The sequence below is a fragment of the Fundulus heteroclitus genome, chromosome 24 (genome assembly GCF_011125445.2).
Source record: "Fundulus heteroclitus isolate FHET01 chromosome 24, MU-UCD_Fhet_4.1, whole genome shotgun sequence".
Lineage (NCBI taxonomy): Eukaryota > Metazoa > Chordata > Actinopteri > Cyprinodontiformes > Fundulidae > Fundulus > Fundulus heteroclitus.
The window spans coordinates 1,652,578-1,675,453 of record NC_046384.1 but is presented as its reverse complement, the minus strand read 5'-3'; the positions used below and the strand labels follow the sequence as shown (position 1 = coordinate 1,675,453).

At 47.1% G+C, this 22,876-nt stretch overlaps 2 protein-coding genes across 2 annotated transcripts in view; both read right to left on the bottom strand.

Moving 5' to 3' along the window:
• LOC118557842 (NLR family CARD domain-containing protein 3-like) overlaps positions 1–22,876 on the bottom strand; it is a 128,769-nt gene that overhangs the window by 5,420 nt on the left and 100,473 nt on the right. The window lies entirely within an intron of this gene.
• The window catches only part of LOC118557845 (NACHT, LRR and PYD domains-containing protein 12-like), a 44,964-nt gene that overhangs the window by 4,691 nt on the left and 17,397 nt on the right, over positions 1–22,876 (bottom strand). The window contains exon 5 of the mRNA XM_036128301.1: positions 7,041–7,226. Within this exon, the coding sequence (XP_035984194.1) occupies positions 7,041–7,226 (186 nt within the window). The remainder of the gene's footprint in view (positions 1–7,040; positions 7,227–22,876) is intronic.

Sequence of the window (22,876 nt, the reverse complement as noted above, 5' to 3'; positions counted from 1 at the left end):
CAGCATGTGGAACCGTCTCTCTGTGATCAGAACCAGTAAATAAAGGCAATAGAACCCCGTGGAGAACCCTGGAAATGACGTCTTTATCCAGAAGTTCCTGCAGTTCTGACAGGAGAGCAGCGCTCTGCTCTGGAGAAGCTAGAACCGTCTCCATGACTCCTCTGAACCATGGAGGAGGAGAGAGGAGGTGCAGCGCTCTGCTCTGGAGATGCTAGAACCGTCTCCATGACTCCTCTGAACCATGGAGGAGGAGAGAGGAGGTGCAGCGCTCTGCTCTGGAGATGCTAGAACCGTCTCCATGACTCCTCTGAACCGTGGAGGAGGAGAGAGGAGGTGCAGCGCTCTGCTCTGGAGACGCTAGAACCGTCTCCATGACTCCTCTGAACGTGGAGGAGGAGAGGAGGTGCAGCGCTCTGCTCTGGAGAGGCTAGAACCGTCTCCATGACTCCTCTGAACCGTGGAGGAGGAGAGAGAAGGTGCAGCGCTATGCTCTGGAGACGCTAGAACCGCCTCCATGACTCCTCTGAACCGTGGAGGAGGAGAGAGGAGGTGCAGCGCTCTGCTCTGGAGACGCTAGAACCGTCTCCATGACTCCTCTGAACCGTAGAGGAGGAGAGAGGAGGTGCAGCGCTCTGCTCTGGAGAGGCTAGAACCGTCTCCATGACTCCTCTGAACCGTGGAGGAGGAGAGAGAAGGTGCAGCGCTATGCTCTGGAGACGCTAGAACCGTCTCCATGACTCCTCTGAACCGTAGAGGAGGAGAGAGGAGGTGCAGCGCTCTGCTCTGGAGAGGCTAGAACCGTCTCCATGACTCCTCTGAACCGTGGAGGAGGAGAGAGAAGTTGCAGTGCTCTACTCTGGAGACGCTAGAACCCTCTCCATGACTCCTCTAAACCGTGGAGGAGAGAGGAGGTGCAGCGTTCTGCTCTGGAGACGCTAGAACCGTCTCCATGACTCCTCCGAACCGTGGAGGAGAGAGGAGGTGCAGCGCTCTGCTCTGGAGACGCTAGAACCGTCTCCATGACTCCTCTGAACCGTGGAGGAGGAGAGAGGAGGTGCAGCGCTCCGCTCTGGAGACGCTAGAACCGTCTCCATGACTCCTCTGAACCGTGGAGGAGAGAGGAGGTGCAGCGCTCTGCTCTGGAGACGCTAGAACCGTCTCCATGACTCCTCTGAACCGTGGAGGAGAGAGGAGGTGCAGGGCTCTGCTCTGGAGATGCTAGAACCGTCTCCATGACTCCTCTGAACCGTGGAGGAGAGAGGAGGTGCAGCGCTCTGCTCTGGAGACGCTAGAACCATCTCCATGACTCCTCTGAACCGTGGAGGAGAGAGGAGGTGCAGCGCTCTGCTCTGGAGACGCTAGAACCGTCTCCATGACTCCTCTGAACCGTGGAGGAGAGAGGAGGTGCAGCGCTCTGCTCTGGAGAAGCTAGAACTGTCTCCATGACTCCTCTGAACCGTGGAGGAGGGAGGAGGTGCAGCGCTCTGCTCTGGAGACGCTAGAACCGCCTCCATGACTCCTCTGAACCGTGGAGGAGGAGAGAGGAGGTGCAGCGTTCTGCTCTGGAGACGCTAGAACCGTCTCCATGACTCCTCTGAACCGTGGAGGAGAGAGGAGGTGCAGCGCTCTACTCTGGAGACGCTAGAACCCTCTCCATGACTCCTCTAAACCGTGGAGGAGAGAGGAGGTGCAGCGTTCTGCTCTGGAGACGCTAGAACCGTCTCCATGACTCCTCCGAACCGTGGAGGAGAGAGGAGGTGCAGCGCTCTGCTCTGGAGACGCTAGAACCGTCTCCATGACTCCTCTGAACCGTGGAGGAGGAGAGAGGAGGTGCAGCGCTCTGCTCTGGAGACGCTAGAACCGTCTCCATGACTCCTCTGAACCGTGGAGGAGGAGAGAGGAGGTGCAGCGCTCCGCTCTGGAGACGCTAGAACCGCCTCCATGACTCCTCTGAACCGTGGAGGAGAGAGGAGGTGCAGCGCTCTGCTCTGGAGAAGCTAGAACCGTCTCCATGACTCCTCTGAACCGTGGAGGAGAGAGGAGGTGCAGCGCTCTGCTCTGGAGATGCCAGAACCGTCTCCATGACTCCTCTGAACCGTGGAGGAGAGAGGAGGTGCAGCGCTCTGCTCTGGAGACTCTAGAACCGTCTCCATGACTCCTCTGAACTGTGGAGGAGGAGAGAGGAGGTGCAGCGCTCTGCTCTGGAGACGCTAGAACCGTCTCCATGACTCCTCTGAACCATGGAGGAGGAGAGAGGAGGTGCAGCGCTCTGCTCTGGAGACGCTAGAACAGTCTCCATGACTCCTCAGAACCGTGGAGGAGGAGAGAGAAGTTGCAGTGCTCTGCTCTGGAGACGCTAGAACCGTCTCCATGACTCCTCTGAACCATGGAGGAGGGGAGAGGAGGTGCAGCGCTCTGCTCTGGAGACGCTAGAACCGTCTCCATGACTCCTCTGAACCGTGGAGGAGGAGAGAGGAGGTGTAGCGCTCTGCTCTGGAGACGCTAGAACCGTCTCCATGACTCCTTTGAACCGTGGAGGAGAGAGGAGGTGCAGCGCTCTGCTCTGGAGACGCTAGAACCATCTCTATGACTCCTCTGAACCGTGGAGGAGAGAGGAGGTGCAGCGCTCTGCTCTGGAGACGCTAGAACCATCTCCATGACTCCTCTGAACCGTGGAGGAGAGAGGAGGTGCAGCGCTCTGCTCTGGAGATTCTAGAACCGTCTCCATGACTCCTCTGAACCGTGGAGGAGAGGGGAGGTGCAGCACTCTGCTCTGGAGAAGCTAGAACCGTCTCCATGACTCCTCTGAACCGTGGAGGAGAGAGGAGGTGCAGCGCTCTGCTCTGGAGACGCTAGAACCGTCTCCATGACTCCTCTGAACCGTGGAGGAGGAGAGAGGAGGTGCAGCGTGGAGCCTCTGCTGATCAGTCTGTGAGGAGGAGAGGAGGAGGAGGAGGCTGATGCAGGAGGAGGAGGCTGATGGAGGAGCAGAGGGAGGAGGAGGCTGATGGAGGAGGAGGCTGATGGAGGAGCAGAGGGAGGAGAGGAGGAGGAGGAGGCTGATGGAGGAGCAGAGGGAGGAGGCTGATGGAGAAGGCTGATGGAGAAGGCTGGTGGAGGAGGAGGCTGGTGGAGGAGGCTGATGGAGGAGGAAGCTGATGGAGGAGCAGAGGGAGGAGAGGAGGAGGAGGAGGCTGATGGAGGAGCAGAGGGAGGAGGCTGATGGAGAAGGCTGATGGAGAAGGCTGGTGGAGGAGGAGGCTGGTGGAGGAGGCTGATGGAGGAGCCGAGGGAGGAGCAGAGGGAGGAGCAGAGGGAGGAGGAGGCTGATGGAGGGTCCTGATGGAGGAGGAGGCTGATGAAGGAGCAGAGGGAGGAGCAGAGGGAGGAGGAGGCTGATGGAGGAGGAGGCTGAAGGAGGAGGAGGCTGAGGGAGGAGGGTGATGGAGGAGGCTGATGGAGGAGGCTGATGGAGGAGCAGAGGGAGGAGGAGGCTTATGGAGGAGCAGAGGGAGGAGCAGAGGGAGGCGGAGGCTGATGGAGGCGGAGGCTGATGGAGGAGGCTGATGGAGGAGCAGAGGAAGGCTGATGGAGCAGCAGAGGGAGGAGAAGGCTGATGGAGGGTCCTGATGGAGGAGGAGGCTGAAGGAGGAGGCTGATGGAGGAGGCTGATGGAGGAGGCGGCTGATGTTAGGAGGAGGCTGATGGAGGAGGAGGCTGGTGGAGGAGGCTAATGGAGGAGCAGAGGGAGGAGAGAAGGAGGCTGATGGAGGAGGAGGCTGAGGGAGGAGGGTGATGGAGGAGGCTGATGGAAGAGCAGAGGGAGGAGCAGAGGGAGGAGGAGGAGGAGGAGGATGATGGAGGCGGAGGCTGATGGAGGAGGAGGCTGATGGAGGAGCAGAGGGAGGGTGATGGAGGAGGTTGATGGAGGAGAGAAGGAGTCTGATGGAGGAGGAGGCTGATGGAGGAGGAGGCTGATGGAGGAGGCTGATGGAGGAGGAGGCTGATGGAGGAGGATGCTGATGGAGGAGGCTGATGGAGGAGGATGCTGATGGAGGAGGCTGATGGAGGAGGATGCTGATGGAGGAGGAGGCTGAGGGAGGAGGAGGGTGATGGAGGAGCAGAGGGAGGCTGATGGAGGAGCAGAAGTAGGAGGAGGCTGATGGAGGGTCCTGATGGAGGAGGAGGCTGATGGAGGAGCAGAGGAAGGCTGATGGAGCAGCAGAGGGAGGAGGAGGCTGATGGAGGGTCCTGATGGAGGAGGAGGCTGAAGGAGGAGGCTGATGGAGGAGGCTGATGGAGGAGGCGGCTGATGGAGGAGGCGGCTGATGTTAGGAGGAGGCTGATGGAGGAGGAGGCTGATGGAGGAGGCTGATGGAGGAGCAGAGGGAGGAGAAAAGGAGGCTGATGGAGGAGGAGGCTGAGGGAGGAGGGTGATGGAGGAGGCAGAGGGAGGAGCAGAGGGAGGAGGAGGAGGAGGAGGCTGATGGAGGCGGAGGCTGATGGAGGAGGAGGCTGATGGAGGAGCAGAGGGAGGGTGATGGAGGAGGTTGATGGAGGAGAGAAAGAGGCTGATGGAGGAGGAGGCTGATGGAGGAGGAGGCTGATGGAGGAGGCTGATGGAGGAGGAGGCTGATGGAGGAAGAGGCTGATGGAGGAGGATGCTGATGGAGGAGGCTGATGGAGGAGGATGCTGATGGAGGAGGAGGCTGAGGGAGGAGGAGGGTGATGGAGGAGCAGAGGGAGGCTGATGGAGGAGCAGAAGTAGGAGGAGGCTGATGGAGGGTCCTGATGGAGGAGGAGGCTGATGGAGGAGCAGAGGAAGGCTGATGGAGCAGCAGAGGGAGGAGGAGGCTGATGGAGGGTCCTGATGGAGGAGGAGGCTGATGTTAGGAGGAGGCTGATGGAGGAGGAGGCTGATGGAGGAGGAGGCTGATGGAGGAGCAGAGGGAGGAGAGGAGGAGTCTGATGGAGGAGGAGGCTGATGGAGGAGTCTGATGGAGGAGCAGAGGGAGGGTGATGGAGGAGGTTGATGGAGGAGCAGAGGGAGGAGAGGAGGAGGCTGATGGAGGAGGAGGCTGATGGAGGAGGAGGCTGATGGAGGAGGAGGTTGATGGAGGAGGCTGATGGAGGAGGCTGATGGAGGAGGATGCTGATGGAGGAGGAGGCTGAGGGAGGAGGAGGGTGATGGAGGAGCAGAGGGAGGAGGAGGCTGAAGGAGTAGGAGGCTGATGGAGGAGCAGAGGGAGGAGGAGGCTGATGGAGGAGGAGGTTGATGGAGGAAGAGAGGGAGGAGGCTGATGGAGGAGCAGAGGGAGGAGGAGGCTGATGGAGGAGGCTGATGGAGGAGCAGAGGGAGGAGGAGGCTGATGGAGGAGGCTGATGGAGGAGGCTGATGGAGGAGGAGGCTGATGGAGGAGCAGAGGAAGAAGAGGAGGAGGAGGCGGATGGAGGAGGCGGATGGAGGAGGAGGAGGCTGATGGAGGAGCAGAGGGAGGAGGAGGCTGATGGAGGAGGCTGATGGAGGAGGCTGATGGAGGAGGAGGCTGATGGAGGAGCAGAGGGGAGAGCAGAGGGAGGAGGAGGAGGCGGATGGAGGAGGCGGATGGAGGAGGAGGAGGCTGATGGAGGAGGCTGATGGAGGAGCAGGCTGATGGAGGAGGAGGCTGATGGAGGAGCAGGCTAATGGAGGAGCAGAGGGAGCCTCCAGGAGGCGTGGAGCTCCTGAACTCCTGACCTCCTGGCCACGGTGCTCCAAGCAGCCGGCAGACCAGCGAGGGACGTCGGCCCGGAGCGAGGCCTCACCAGGTCCTGAAGCGTCTCTGACTCCTCGGCGTTCTTCTGGATCTTCTCCAGCGCCGATTTAAAGTGAGGAGCCAACAGAGCATCCGGGCTGATGGGGCTCCCAGCACCTCCTTTTTCACATCCTGGGAGGAGGAGGATGGAGGAGAACAGCTGGAGCCAGATGTTCCTCTGGATCATGGTCTGCCAGGCAGAAATGGTCTGCAGACTAATAGAAATGATGATTCTTCAGTTTTTCTTTGCTTTCCTTCTTGGTGCTCAAACTTGTTGGCTTGTTGCTGAACGGTAGCGCTGAGTCCAGAGAGCGTCTGCTGCAGTAGAGCTTTTTACTTTTCAATATTGTGCTGTAGTTTTAATAGCCACACTGCTGGCTCCTGGTTCTGGTTCTGTCTGATTGAGCTGTCAGACTGAAGAGGACGGTTCCTCTCTGAGCCGCACCAACAGAACAGCAGCTTCAGGACAAAGCTGAGCTGCTGGAACCTGCTGGTGCCGTCCATCCAACCATTTTCCACCAGGCTGATCCCTGCTGGGGTCCTGAGGGCTGCTGGTGTCTATCTGCAGCTGTCAGTGGCTGAGAGGCGGGCTTCACCTGGACAGGTAAGCAGCCTATCACAGGACAACACAGAGACAGACAGGACAACCAACCATTCACACACACTCACACCTAAGGAGGATTTAGAGAGGCCAGTTAAGCTAACAGTCATGTTTTAGGACTGTGGGAGGAAGCCGGAGTACCCAGAGAGAACCCACGCATGCACAGGGAGAACATGCAACCTGCTGGTGCCGTCGCTTTGATTTAGTTTACATTTTCTCTCTTTGTTCTTCTCAGACATTCATTTTTTAGATAATGCTGTTTTATTATTGTTATTTTACTGTTTATGTGTATGAATGTGATCCTGGCACTACTCTGGAGGAACAAAGATTAATGTTTCATGTAAAGATGTGACAAAGAAATGAAAAATAAAGCTAAATGATCTGATCGTGTTATCTAAATCTTTCCCAAATCAAATTAAAACATCTGCATCAATAATTCACATCATTTGACTTATTCTCCTAATTTTGGTCTTCAGTCCAAAGCATTTAAAGTGTTAAATGTTCAATACTGAAAATATCAAAGAAGAAAATAAATAATTGACAAGTCAAAACATTTGGACAGCAGGTTGTCTGTAAAGAAAAAATGTCAGAACAAAATTATTAATTAAAATAAGTTTTAAAGTAGCAGTGAAGATAAAACCTACCTCAGCTTCTTTACTTTACAGAATGGAGTCTCCAGGATCTCACAGAGACGCTTCATCTCAGAGTCTCCAAAGGTTCTCATATATTCATGGATCTCATCTATTTCCAGGTCAGTCAGGGAGGGGTTGGACTTCACTGCTGAGGCCACAACTTCACAGTCAGTCGGTGAGAGACTACAGCCCACTAGTCTGTGATGAGAGAAAGAATCAGATCAGTTGTAGTTAAATCAGACTAATACAGACTGATAAACTAGGGTGACCAAACGTCCGTATTTCACGTCCTGTCCCGGGCGTCCCAGGTTTTTTTTAGAAAGTGAGGAAATGTCCTGTTTTTTAAATTACCTTCATTGGACCATTAAATTGACAGGCACTAGGGCACGGCGCTGCGTGTGACGTAATCCCTGAGCCGCGTCAGTGCGGGCATAGACATAAGAGTAGACGCGTCATTGGGCGGGTTCTGCCTATGCTGCGATGCGTCAGGGCATCCGCCATCTTAAATGTGGCAAATCTGCAGTTACTCAGTCACTTAAACAGTATCAGAGGGACTTTAATCTCTGAATATACTTTGTATTCGTAGTATTTTTATTTGTAATATTACAAGTTTATTTTCATATCCCTTTAGCTTCATTCTCCTGACTTTATTCTCCTAAAGAATAAAAATATTTAAAATAATCTAACCTGGCCCTATTACTGCAGGAGTGAAATAATTCTGCAAACTGTGATTATTCTGGAAATGTTCCCCCTTAATTCTCATAATATGACGTTTTTCTCATAATATTATCACTTTTGTGTTTGTTTGTTTGTTTGTTTTTACTTTATTGACCTAGGACCTTTTTTTTTTTCATATTATTAATTTTACCTCTTTAATACTCACCCAAAAAGTCTGTTCCTAAAGGTTCACATGTGACACGGTTTTATGAAATAATGAAGACAACAATGTTTAGATTTAACAAATTGATCCTTATATTCATAACACATACACACACACATATTATATATATATATATATATATATATATATATATATATATATATATATATATATATATATATATATATATATATTGTCATGTTTGCCTTGAGATGTCGGGCCCACATGCAGAAAACACACTCGGAAACACAGGTCAGAATTCAAGGGTTTTATTTCTTTAACACGGGAGCACACGGAGCACAGCGCTAGTCTGCGGGACGGGGAACGATGACGGCTCGAACTACCCCGGGACCAAGGGACCGGACCAGTCTAGGAGGTAAGGGGAATGTGATTAGCAGTGGTAAAGAATGGGAGATAAAGCTATAAACATAAGCTTACCACGAGGATTGGATAACCGAGCGAGGAGACGGTAAGGAGGACTCAGCTGGGTTGTCTTGAGCAGGCGTTCGGGTCGACGGAGAGCGGGGCGAGGGGGTCCGAGCAGCACCGAGGAAGTCCAGGGATCCAGAGCAGCGAGAGGAACCGAAGAGAGGGTTGGTGTGACTCGCGTCCAGAGCTGAGGTACGTCTGATCGAGTCGGAGAGCTCAAGAGTCACGCAGGGTTCACACAGACACAGGGAAACCTTGAGAGAGCAAACGAAGGATTAGTTTCTGGAAACTAGGGCTGGCTAGAGGTCGAGGCTGTCACGCCTACCGCAACGAAAACACTCTGGCGTCCTCTCGCTGTTCGGCCGCAGTTCTTATAGAACGCTCAGATGCTGCCGAATGAGCCACAGGTGTGCGCACTCCGCCCACCGTCCAACCACGAACACCTGTGAAGAAGCAGAGGTAACGGAGCAAGGAACTAGTGAGAACAGGCTTGATTTGTGAGACGTGAAACGTGGGATGAACCCGGGAGTGGGACGGGAGACGAAGGCGAACAGTTGTAGGGCAGACTATGGAAATGATCTCGAAGGGGCCGGCGAAGCGTGGAGACAACTTTCTGGAGACTGCTCGGGAGGGTAGGTCTCGTGTGGAGAGCCAAACTCGCTGACCGGGACGGTAACTGGGAGCTGGAGTGCGTCTTCGATCAGCGAATCGTCGATTCTGTTCTGCAGTGTCTTTGAGAGCTTGAATAGTCTGAGTCCAGTAATGCCTGCACTGGGTGATGTGGTCCTTTACTGAGGGAACTGTTACTCGTGGGTTGTCATCTGGAAGCAGAGGGGGCTGATAGCCCAGAGAGATCTCGAAGGGGGACAGGCCGGTAGCTGTGGAGACGTGACTGTTGTGAGCGTACTCGACCCAGGGGAGAAACTTATTCCATTCAGAAGGGTTCTGGAAGGTTAGGCAACGGAGGGCGGTCTCCAGCTCCTGGTTCATCCGCTCTGTCTGACCGTTGGGTGATAGCCGGAGGTTAGAGTGTACCGGGCCCCAAGGGCCACGGCAAACTCCTTCCAAACCCTGGAGATGAACTGGGGACCACGGTCAGACAGGATCTCTCGGGGGATTCTGTGGAGGCGGAACACGTGTCGAACCAGGAGCTGGGCCGTGAGAAAGGCGGAGGGGAGCTTACGGAGTGCGATGAGGTGACAGGCCTTAGAAAAACGATCAACAACTGTGAGGATGGTTGTCATCCCCTGGGACGAGGGGAGCCCGGTGACGAAGTCCAGGGCGATGTGGGACCAGGGACGATCGGGGACGGGTAGCGGCTGTAGGAGGCCTGCAGGTGGTCTGTTTGACGGCTTGTTCTGAGCACACACGGGACAGGAGAGAACAAAAGTCTTCACATCTTGGGACAAGGTGGGCCACCAGAAATGGCGGGAGATGAGGGTGCGGGTTCGGTAGACGCCAGGATGGGCAGAGAATCTTTCAGAGTGCGCCCACTGGAGCACACGGGAACGAACTGAGGCTGGGACATAGTTCCGGCCGGGTGGTCCTGTACCTGGATCGGGGTCTGACTGTAGAGCCTGAGCGATCAAGTCCTGAATCTCCCACTGGAGGGCTCCAAAAACACAGGATGAAGGGAGAATGGTGGCTGGTCTCTCTTCAGAATCAGGGGAAGAGTAAAGGCGGGACAGAGCATCAGGCTTCTGGTTCTTAGACCCGGGGCGAAACGTGATGGACAAATTAAAACGAGAGAAGAAAAGGGACCAGCGGGCCTGTCTGGGATTCAGCCTCTTTGCTGTCTGGATATAGGCCAAGTTCTTGTGATCAGTCCAGATAAGGACGGGCTGCTCGGACCCCTCAAGCCAGTGTCGCCACTCCTCCAGGGCGAGCTTGATGGCGAGCAGCTCTCTATCCCCCACATCGTAATTGCGTTCGGCAGGGGTCAAGCGCCGGGAGAAAAAGGCGCAGGGGTGAAGCTTCTGGTCTGACTGTGAGTTCTGGGAGAGGATTTCTCCGTCCTGTATCGGAGGCATCAATCTCCACCACAAACTGTCTACTGGGGTCGGGGTGAATGAGGATGGGCGCTTGGGAGAATCTTTTCTTTAGGTCGATGAACGCAGAGTTTGCTTTGGGACTCCACGAGAAAGAGGACTTGGTGGATGTGAGTGCGTGGAGAGGAGCGGCGATCTGGCTGTATCCCCTAATGAACCTTCGATAAAAATTAGCGAAACCAAGGAAACGTTGCAGTTGTTTCCTGGTCTCGGGAACCGGCCAGTCGAGAACCGCCTTAATCTTCTCCGGGTCTGAACGAACTTGTCCTCCCTCTAGGATGAGCCCGAGAAATGACACTGAGGACTTGCGGAACTCACATTTCTCCGCTTTCACAAACAGCTTGTTCTCTAACAGGCGTTGGAGGACCTGTCGAACATGGTCTTGATGTTCTGAGTGATTGCGGGAGTATATGAGGATGTCGTCAAGATAAACGAAGACAAATACGTTAAGGAAGTCACGGAGGACGTCATTTACTAGAGCCTGGAACACAGCTGGGGCATTGCATAGGCCAAAAGGCATAACCCGGTACTCGAAGTGTCCCAGGGGGGTCTTGAAGGCTGTTTTCCACTCGTCCCCCCGACGGATCCGCACCAAGTGGTAAGCATTACGGAGATCTAGTTTGGTAAAGACCTTAGCTGACTGGACTGGTTCTAGGGCGGAGGAGAGTAGTGGAAGGGGGTACTTGTTTTTAACAGTTATCGCGTTCAAACCCCGATAATCGATACACGGACGCAGTGAACCGTCCTTCTTGGAGACGAAGAAAAAGCCTGCCCCTAACGGGGAGGACGAGGCTCGAATTAGACCTGCCGCTAAAGACTCCTTTATGTACTTCTCAAGGGCCTGACGCTCAGCCATAGAAATATTATAAAGGCGGCTAACCGGCAACGGGGCACCAGGCAGAAGATCGATTGCACAGTCATAAGGCCTGTGCGGCGGCAAGGAACAAGCTTGGGATTTGCAAAAAACCTGTCTTAGGTCATGGTAGCACTCGGGTACTAGCTCCACTAATTCCGGATCCGCCTGAACGAAGGACTGCGAAACGGTCTGACAGGGAGGAACTGCAGACTGTAAACAGGCAGCATGGCAACTAGAGGACCGGGACTCTACCCGACGGTCCACCCAATTAATGTGCGGGTTATGCCGCTGTAACCAAGGAACACCTAGCACTAAGGTGGCATGCTGAGTCCTGACACACACACATATATATATATATATATATATATATATATATATATATATATATATATATATATATATATATATATATATATATATATATATATATATACAGTGTGCGATTTGCAAAAAAACCAGAGGGGGGGATAATTTCAAAAGTTGTATTAATGAATCAAAGTTTTATTAATAATGATTAGCTAGCAGGTGCTCTTTCAGGTAGCTAGCTAGATCCAGTAGGTTAGACTATTGTTTACTTTAACCGCTTTGAGCACAAGATGTAATAATACTCTTTAAATACAAACAACAAAATTAATTCACAAATGTGAAGGACACAAGACATGTATTAATATAAATTTTGAAAAATCCATAATATTCAGGGGTTAAAGCAAAAACAATCAATTTGACTGAAAACATTTTCTAGTCAGCCCATATATTCCTGGGCCGTGGACGTCATGCCACCTTAGTAACCTCATTTGCTTATTGTAACAAGTCCACTTTAACCAAATCTGACAGTTCCATTGACAATTCCTGTATCTCTCCACCTTCCAGCTTCAGAGCCTTTGCAACATCATGGACAGCCCTCTGCATAATCTCCTTCACTTTCCACATCCTGGTTAACTTTCATATTTACAGCATCAAGCAAGTTCTTCCTTTGCACTTTATCCAAACTGGTCCACAGTCCACTCACCTTTCCCCTTTACAATTTCAAACCCCTCCATAAACTGCAACTAATTCAAAAGACAGCAGCTTGCATTATTACATCATCTTCTTCACACCTGTACATTAACTCCACTGTCACATTCAATATAAATCAATCCTATATACTCTGTGTCCCCACCTCTCGCTCATTGACTGCTGGAGATGGTCAACAGCCCCTCCACGACCTTCTTTGTTACAGAAAAGCGCAGCTGGAATAATATTTATGATTTTTTTTTTACTTTTTCCGAATCAGACCCAGTCAAACCGGGACATAATTTCACATTCCGACCCTCCTTCTTCTTCTTAAAAAAAAGCGCGTCATGCTAAATTAGCCGAGCTACAGCTTTACTCTTTCAGTTTTAAATAAAACATAACAGCAACAGACACACTTACCGAGGGAAGTTGTTGTCAGCTGTTTTATGCACTGAACTTTCTGACCTGCTGGTTCACATAAATCCAAAGAAAACCTTTGACCAGCGCTACTTTCATTCATGCATCTGTGGTCAGTTTGAGATTTTCTTTTAAAAGTTAAAATTATTGAACACCGAAAAACCTCAGACTGGTAGATTTCCGCTTTGCAAAGACCCGCCCTACTTTCCTTCTGATTGGCTAATGTCCTGGCTCTGCCAGATTCCATTGGTCAAGCGCAGCTTCTGTTTAAAATCTTGAATAAAAAGTCTACACGGAACATTTTGCGCTCATTTTCCAAATGACGAAAGTCCCTCACAGCGACGGAGAACATTAAACCCCTGATAATATTACTTATTCAGATCAGAAGGGGGAGGAATGTATCCCCCCCAGGGATAAAACATGAATGACCAGAGGGGGGGGACGTCACAACCAGAGGGGGGGAAAATCCCCCCCATCAAATCGCACCCTGTATATATATATATATATATATATATATATATATATATATATATATATATATATATATATATATATATATATATATATATATATATATATATGTGTGTGTGTGTGTGTGTGTGTATTTATTGCAGCAATATGGCGTTGACGTTGACGTGTGAACCTGCGCCCTATGACGTGTCTACGTATATATGTCTGTGAGTGCGGGCAGCCCTGTTCTTAATCAGAAGATAGATAGCGTGGCTGTCAGTACGCTAACAACATGCCGAAGTGCAAATGTATGTTTACCGACGATTTACAAAAGAGTTTCCCCGCTTTCAGACCGGGTCGAGACAAATGGGAGGCCTTTATTGTGCTATTCATTCATTACAGGAATTGTTAAGCATTTTTTAATAAATACATTTTAAGTAAAATTATCATTTGTTATTGGAGTTATTGCTGTTGACTTTTACTGAAAAGCATTTTTAATAAACCAACTGTAAATATCATGTTATTGTAGGATTACGTAGGCCTATGTTAAGTGACTGCATGCCACAAACATCTCTATGCATGGGAACAGCGATCCCCCCCCCCCCCCCCCCCCCCCCCCCCACGCTCCAATGTGTCCTGGGTTTCCCAAATGAAAATATGGTCACCCTATGATAAACAGACTAAAAGATGATGACTAAACAGTGATGTCATCATCAGATGAACATCTGCTCTTCACATCAATGTCCTGTTTGACCCACACAGAGAATCTCTTCAGTCTCTTCAGGTCTTGGTTCTACTGCAGAGCTGCTGTGTCTCTGCTTTGGTTAAAAGCTTCATTTAACCACAAAGATGAAGAAAGATCATCTAGAGTAAAACAACAGAACTGACTAAATCTATCTGGATGTCCATGGTAGCATTTGGCCGTCTCCTCTATGGAAATTATCAGCAGATTATCTCTAGACATATGTGAGTCTAGTGATAATACACTATGGTTGTTTTGGCTTCATCTCACTTCCAAATCATCTCTAACTATACATACAAGTGACGCCTCTTCCTTTTACTGGAAGTGACCAAACTGGGTAAAATTACTGGTAATGCATCAAAAAGAAAACAGGAGGCTCCAGTTTTCATTTAGTAAAGAGAGTCATGACTTAATGTAACAGATAACGGCGTTACGTTACTTCCACTAGAACACAGTGTGTTACTACAACTGCATCAATAAAGCAGCTTTTCTTCCCAGCATGCTCTCCGCTGCAGGAGTTTACCAGTGGCTGACTTAGTTTAGCACTTTACTTCTTCAGTGGTATAATAGCTGAAGTACATTCTACCTGCTGCTGTCTGCAGTGGAGGGAGCCCTATTTAATTTACTACAAAGTCTGTTTTAGCTTGATATATTGCTGCAAGAGAAGATTTTGGTACAACCATTTATAGCTGCTTGCAGCTTGTTAATGTCAATAATTACCAAGTTTAAAAACATTTGGTTTATTTATTGTTCTATGATGAACATTGACTATAATAATAATCATCATATCTACATAATTATATTAAAATTGATAGATTTCTTGACACTACTCCTGCTGCTGCTGGTTTTACTTTTGCTCTCTTTCTGTTTGCTGCAACTTGATAAAATCACTGTTTGCTTTTAATTAGGAACTCAGTAATCAGTTATTATTTCCTGAGTTACAACCTTCAGTCAATCAGTCTGAGGGTGAACATCATGGTTGATGATGAAATCCAACTCCACAAAATCATCAAGTAGCTCTTAGACAGCAGCTAAAGCATCTCAGCTGAAGTCTGTAGCCTGGTGTCTGTAGACAGGATCAAATACGCTCTAAATGAACGCTTTCTGAGCTCCGTTAACACCACTTAGTCTGGGGGGTTGATGCGTCACCTTGTGCTTGAATTCAGGTGCACATAATTACCTTACATGTAATTTAGGTGCCCACTTTTAAGGGTCATTAAGGGACTTGTAACTGAAGGGGCTTCAGCTCAGACCCTCATTCCTCCTCTTCCCTCTAAAGGAGCCCTTTACTCTCTTTATTGATGATTTTTCCTCACTGTTTATTTCTGACATGCAGCGCACCAATTGGGGGAAATCCTCCCACCTCAATGATTCCTCACCGCTATCATTAAGTATAAATTATGCTGGTGCCAGACATTACCAAATAGTGTTTTTTCTACAGTCACTTAATAACCAGTGAGACGCAGAGCTTGAAAAGCTGCAGCGTTCACTTGACCTCTGTGAGCAACATGTATGTCCAAAACCTGAGGTTATATCAAGCTACATGGCTTAATAAAAGAATCAAGTTACAGCATCATTTCTTTTAGATTTCTTAGTTTAGATCAGTGCTTCTCAATTATTTTCTGTTACGCCCCCCCTAGCAAGAAGAAAACTATTTGCGCCCCCCACTCCCCACCGTGACTATCCATCCCTGCATAACATTTTATCCTTATTAACATTAAAGAAAAAAAGAAAGACATATGGTCAAACTTACAAAGAATAACTTTATTAAATCGTGTTTTAAGAAATTAAAAATAAATAAATCCTTGTTTAAACTGTAAACATGTTTGACCAACTAATTGCACCATTGCAAAATTAAATCAGATCAATAAATATTTAATTATTATAATAACTAATAAACTACAAAAACTATTTACTATATATATATACTATATAGTATATACTATATACTATAAACTATAAAAATATTAACTAATATATATTCAGTTCAACAACATTAACTCAGGAGTACAATATATAAAACACTTGAACCTACAAAACCAAAATGAATTACACAATTTGTGCTCATTTTTTCTTTCTTTTTTTGATCAAAATGAGGAGGCAGTATCAGCTCCTCTGCTATGGTGTGGGGCTTTTTGCACTGCGCAGTTTGGTACGCCACCTTATATGATGCTAACAGCGCTCAATGGTTTACTGAAGTAGCCTTCACAAAACGGGATAACCGTTGGCAATATTCAGCACGTTTTCGCTGAAAAAACTCTAGCGGCTTATTGGCGTGATTGGGGTGTAACGTATTTAGGTGACGCGCTAATTTATTTGGCTTCATGCTGTCCGCTGCGAGCATTTTTAGAGACCAAACACAGCGGTCTTTCCTCTTCTCCAACCGTAGTCACCGTGAAGCCAAGCGCTAAATACGCTTCGTCGTATTTCCTCGTCTTAGCTTTCGGGTGACTTTCTTTTGTCTCATTATCTTTGTCTCTCTCCGCTTTCCTTTTCATCCCTGTTAAAAACTTTTTCATGTTGGGGGTTGTTATGTTGAATAACGGAGGTTATAGACAGAACGCAGTCGGAGCTTTCTGTTGACTCAACACTGGTAACCAAGGTAAACCTGTAAGTCGTAAAATGTTGCACTGTCGCAAACGTGACAAAAGTAACAATGAGAGCGCCACTGCCCCTACTGTAGTGGATGCGCAATTACACTTTATACTAGTACGGCCAAAAAAAAAAAAAAAAAAAAGCCTGTTCCCCAGGGTCACACGCGCCCCCCCAGGTATTGCACCGCGCCCCCCCTAGGGGGCGCGCCCCACCATTTGAGAAACACTGGTTTAGATCAAACTGATTTAGCCGATTACATGAAATTACAACATGGATTTTTTAAAGAGCTGTATAGCATATTTTTATTTCAGAGGAGCAGTCCTGCTATGGAAGAACAGAGATGTGCACATCTTTCAGGGTTCTAATTTATTGCCATTAAATGATTTACATTTTCTGCAGTGAGATTTAGCTCCAGCATGTAATAACCCATGTAATAACCTGTAGTTATTAAAGTATTTCTGATTCTGATTAAAAAAGGAGTGTAATAATGCCGGCAGAAACTTACAACTACTTTATAACTTTATTCAGTGATTATTTGTACATGTGGGGTCTGTTTCATCTGATCCATTCATGCAGGTCTATCTAGTAACAAAATCTATTCTACAAGAATAAAGCAGCAGCTGAATGGACTCAGGAAGGTGGAGTTTTGGTTGCAGCAGACAGAATTTCTGCAGATGAGCCAAAATCAGAGCAAACTGGATTTTCCTCAGAAATCTGGCATGGACCACAGAGCCGTTTACTTGTTGAGAAGGTGCAATATTGAGCGTAAATGTTGTGAATAGAGATTAAACAGACGTGATTCTGCTCATATCAGGCAGTCTTGGTATGTTGGAACAATCCCAGGAGAACAGTTTGGTGTTTTTCTGTTTAACCCACTAACTGGACAGTAAGGTGTTGACACTCCTCTTTCACTTTTTAACCAAAGGAAAACATTTCCATGTCTAGTCAGTTAAAATGAGACGCAGTTGACTGGATCCATTCTCCACCGCTCCCCCAGCCCAAAAAATGAACATAATCTCACTCTTAACTTTCCCTAAAAGTTGAGAGGTGTGATGATAGCGGATCTAGTTAGCTGAAATCTTTCTCTTCTAACTCTGTTCCAGCTCCATAACATAGTGGAACAAGCCAAAGGGCTCCTGAGAGACACTGTGGTGTTGTTAGGCTTGGCTTGTCATGGACTGTTGCTGCTGTCCTCACAACAGGAGACTATGTGAAACTAGACAGCCACCAAGATGAAGAAAGTTCTCCACACAAGGCTTGATGTCCTTCACTTCTCTGAGGAACCTTTATTCAGAGATCTGACCACGATGGGAGGTCTCACTCTGATTAAATATCACACCCAATGTTGGAGCCTATTAAGGATTCATTCATTTTTATACTAAATTATTAATGTAACAGATCTAAGGTTATGTGAATGGTAGAGCTATTGTTTATTGGTTTATTTATTGGTTTAGCTTAGACCCTCCTCCTTGTCAGTGCGCCTCCTGCTGACATTAACAAGTAGAAGCAGCTGCTGAGGTGGATCTGATTGTTTGGTGAACCAGTGAGGAGTGAAACAGTTTTTCTACACACACACACACACACCAGTTAACCTTTATATTAGAATGTTTTCTAAGTCAACTCAGAGAATATTTCTGTTATTGTTGTAAGTAAAGAAAACAGACCTTTTGAAACTGGGAAATTCTCCACGAGTGCTTTTTGTTTTGAAAAACCTCCTTCTGAGAACTACTCTGGCAATTTTTGATTTTTGGAAATTATTCAAATGCAAGAGTAGCCGTAACACGTAGAAAAACTCCACTGATGACTTGAAGAAGAGCGCAAAGTTGGGCGTCACCAGTCGATCACTCACCAACGAGCAAAGAAAGCAGCCAGCGGGCGGTGAGTAAAATCAGCTGATTGGGTTTATGAATGAAAGCGCCGCTGCGCTACAAAGAAAGATCGATCACTACAGAGAGCAAAGCTGTTGGCTTTGGAAAAGAATTGTGGCAAAGAAGGATTCTTATTGATGAACCTTTTTGAAAGTGAAGGGATCTGTGTGATAATTAACAATGTTGGAGCCTAAAGCTATGCCTGCGTCTGAGGACATGTCAAAAGAGCGCGTCCTTTCACGCAGAGGCAGATTGGGAGCCTGCACTAGAAAGATTAATGAAATAAAGGCTTTGATGAAGGATGCAGGAAATGTTGATGCAGTCAATGATTCACTACAAGCATTTAAGGAAGCCGTGGACGAGTTTAAAAATGCTCCTAAGTTGGTTCAAGAGCTCTTGTCAGAGGACGAAAAGGAAAATGATTACAATGACTGGTTTGAGCCTCGAATAACTAACCTAAACTATTTTTTGAAAGATGTTGAAAGATGGAAAAAAGACAGTGTACAGTCAACAATCAAACCATCTGACAGCATACCTAATTGTAGCCCACCTATACCCCACTAAAGTAGGTAAGGGCCCCTGAGTTCAGAAAAAAACCCTAAAATCTATTTACTCTAAACTTCTATTTTGACTTGAGTTTGTCCGACCTCTGAGTTCAGAAATAACATAAATACAACATAAGGCAATCAAAATCAATGTTATAACCCAGCCTTACTTATGCGGATTCAGGCGGGGGCGCAGGGGGCGCGCACACCCCCCTTTTGGAGACCAAAAGTATTTTTTTAAGAGCCCAAAATTTTAAACATCTTTCATAGAATTAAGATTAATAGCCAGTACCTGTCATTTAGAACGCACTGTGACGCCGGCGCAACATAAATTGTTGTCGCAATCACCGATACTGGGGGCGGCATTTAGTGCCCAAATATGGGCAGTAATGACGGCCTGACGTCACATCCTGTTTTGTTTTCAGCAGAGGCATTGCACTCACACAGCTGCGATAAACAACAATTATTTAGGATTTCCAGAGGACTTCACTATTGAAATTTTCTAGAGCTATTGTTGAAGCAACAATGCCTACGTGCATGGCAGTTTGATGTTGCAATAAATCGGGTAAAAGTGGAAAAACATCACAAAAATAAGGAGACCGCTGCTGCAGCAGACAGATTCAACTCACATCGTCCCTTTTTGGTCTCCTTGTCTCAAACTGGTATGGCTGGATTTCATCAAAAATCAGGTTGCTGTCAAGAAAGTCTTCTATATATTCCAAATCGCTCTCAGATGATGATGATAAATCCATGAAACTCCATCACTATTGCTAATTAATCCATCACTCTCTGCCGCACCGGTCGTGGCCATCTTGGATAATAGCGCGCAGTGACGAGCCTGTTCTTCTTCTACTACTACTTCTTCTTCTTCTTCTCTTTTTTTAATAGTGGTTGGCAAACAACTTTAAGGTGCGTTACCGCCACCTTCCAGATTGGAGTATGGATCAACCTTAATCTTATATTCTCCCCACAGAAAAAAGGTATGATGATCGCTAGAAAATGTTGATAATGAGAAAACATGGGGTTCTCACAAGTTGTGTAAAGTTGTAAAGTAATGCAATTTCAGGAAAACTTTTTCCAGTAACGGGAAAGTTATGAAAATTCAATTTTTGTTGCACAGTTTTTGAAAAGTAATGAAAAAAAGAGTGTAAAGTTAAAGGTATACTATGCAACCGGGGTTGATTTTCCAGCGAGGCTCCCCACAGAAGGCGAAAGTAAAAGTGCACTGTCGTATAGATGCTCGGCTGTTCTGGTTTCTCCGTCAAGCCAGGCGCGGTTGTTTTGAGCTTAGCAGACAGGCGAACGCAACGAAAAGTCGAAAAAATGGCAGTAAAAACAATGACTAACACAGTGAAAGTATGAACATGCACGCAGAGAGAGAGAAACCATTCCAATGTTACTTACAATCGCATCAGCAGAAACGCGAGGTCCGCGTCAGCCTTGCAGCCTTCTTTTTCTTTTAGCTCTTGCCAGAGCCATAGAGAGAAAGAGTTGCGACACTCTTTGATGTCACCACCAGGGCAGTCACGTGGTTCGTGTAAACTGCTATAGTTCCAAAACATACGCTGGCTTTCATGTTCTTCTATGGGACAGACAGCAGCGATTGCGTTATTTAACGGTAAATATATATATATATATATAAACATACACCCTACTACTTTTTCAGCTGTTATTGGTGGCAAAAAGCGTACAACGGAGTCCAAAGGGCGTGTCGCAACTCTTTCTCTCTATGGCTCTGGCTCTTGCCATTCGGAAAAAGCTTGCCCGATGTTCACCCGTGTACGACTCCTCTCTCTGTCCAGAGCCCTTTTCCTCTTTCTTGCCTGCTCCGACATGGGCTTTCGCTGTTTTCTTGCTGGTTCCGCCATGATAACTGCACAAATATCACCACTGCACTAGCAACGAGCAAGCCTTTCACTGGGGGCGTGTAGCAGTTCTCGCCGTAAAGCAAGACCGACTCTCGCGATGCACACGAGACGTCTGAGCCTGTGGGTGCGGGCCGTGGGCTCCTGTACGGTATTTCCCCTACAGACCACCAGGGCGGCCAAGAAAACCTTAGTTCGACCTGAAATGACTCATTTAATCATCCAAAACGATATGGAACACATTAATTAACTGAAAAATGTTGCATAGTATGCCTTTAAAAAAATAGTGGACATTGACACGCATACAATAGTTATTGTAATAGTGTGTATTGTCTGATCAAAACCTTTTAGTGCCACATGCGTTTTATTGTTAAAACTAAGAATGGTCTCCTTTATGAAAACATACTAGGCTTAAAACTAGTTCCAAGCAACTTGCATATGATGAACGATGAGAGTGAGAAAGAGATCTTTACATCATATAAAGATGATCTACCATCAGGATCAACATTCAGGCAGGAAGTGAAGTTGTGGCACACAAAGTGGTCATCATCAGTGGAAAAATCCAGCTCTCTCCCTGAAATTCTAAGGATAACAAATATGAAGTGCTTCCCAAACATTTCTATGATTCTTCACCTTCTGTCAGTTATACCTTTTACCAGTGCTTCTGTGGAATGTGCTAACTCAGGCTGTAAAGCAGTGAAAACTTTGCTGAGGTCAACAATGGGACAGGAAAGGTTTGTGGTTTTGCTACTTATGTATGTCCACAAGGACATTCATTTAGACATCAACAGAATCATAGACATATTTGCCCAGAAGCATCCTAGAGGGTTGACATTCATAAACCCATTATCATCATCAGCATAAAGTTGAAGGTGTTGTAGAAGAGAACAATATTCTTTGTCAAGTCTTACTGTTCTATTATAGGCTTATAGCTTAACTTCACCATACATGTTCATTGGTTTAACTTACTTTAAAAAAAAAAAATTCTCAACATGGTTTATCTTGTTAAAATATGTTAAAAAATCCTTTATCACTTGAACCATACCAAACTGTTCTTAAGTCCTTGGGTCTTTCGAAGTATTTGTTCATCTTAATATAGTTTATATGGTTAAAATATATTGTTAAAATACATGTATATTTTAAAAACTCTTGTCACTTGAACCATACCAAACTGTTCTTAAGTCCTTGGGTCTTTTTATTTCATTTTCTGTATAAATATCATTTCTGGAAATAAAGAAAATCTTTTTTTGATTAATTGTTAAGTATAATTTTTTCTTCAAACTACTTTTTAACCTTGTGCATGCTGTAAAAAGCCCGAGATTTTGACTTAAAAACCCATTTTCAATTACAATAATGTAATCATGGTAATTCCACTTAGTAGTAGTAGTAGTAACTTTTATTTGTCCCAATATGGGCAATTTTTGTGCAGTAGTAATAATAAACATTCACACTTCACACATAAAAACACAAGAAACACAAAATATAAAAGTAAGGTGAATAAATATATATAAATATGTGCAGAGCAGAGAATGAATAAAGCGAAGGCCTATATGTATGCAACATATAACTATCTGCTTTTCCTGGTAGCATTTAGCAGCTGGACAGCAGAGGAAAGAAAAGAATGTTTGTATCTATTTGTCTGAGCTGGTGGATATTTAAAACGGGAACCAGAGGGTAGAAACTGAAATTGGTTGTGTAAGGGATGGGTGTAATTATCCAAGATGGACTCAGCCTTCCTAATGGGGTACCGCGAACGAGCTATTTTTAGAAACGTAACGTCACAATGACGTCACATCACGTGGTACGCAGTGGGGCAAACTCCGGAAACCCGCCGCTGTTTTGCTGTAAAAGAGACGTGCGTTACCCTTGGTTTTACTCGGTAAACGACTGCTTTTTCCAAATCTAAGACCATGGTTTTTAAACATTGTTGCTATGGAACGTGCAACAGCGACTCGAGGTACGCTGATCGGCCGCATATGAAGGATGTTTTCTAAATTACTTTCCCGAAATTCAAGAGTGCCAAGGAGAAATGTGTGCGCTGGGTACACTGGTGCGGTCGGCCTACATATGTAGCAAGCATTTTGTCGGAGGAAAGGGCCCAACCGAAGAACATCCTGACCCAATTCCAGCGACATCAAGTCAAGGTAAGAGTATTTTGGT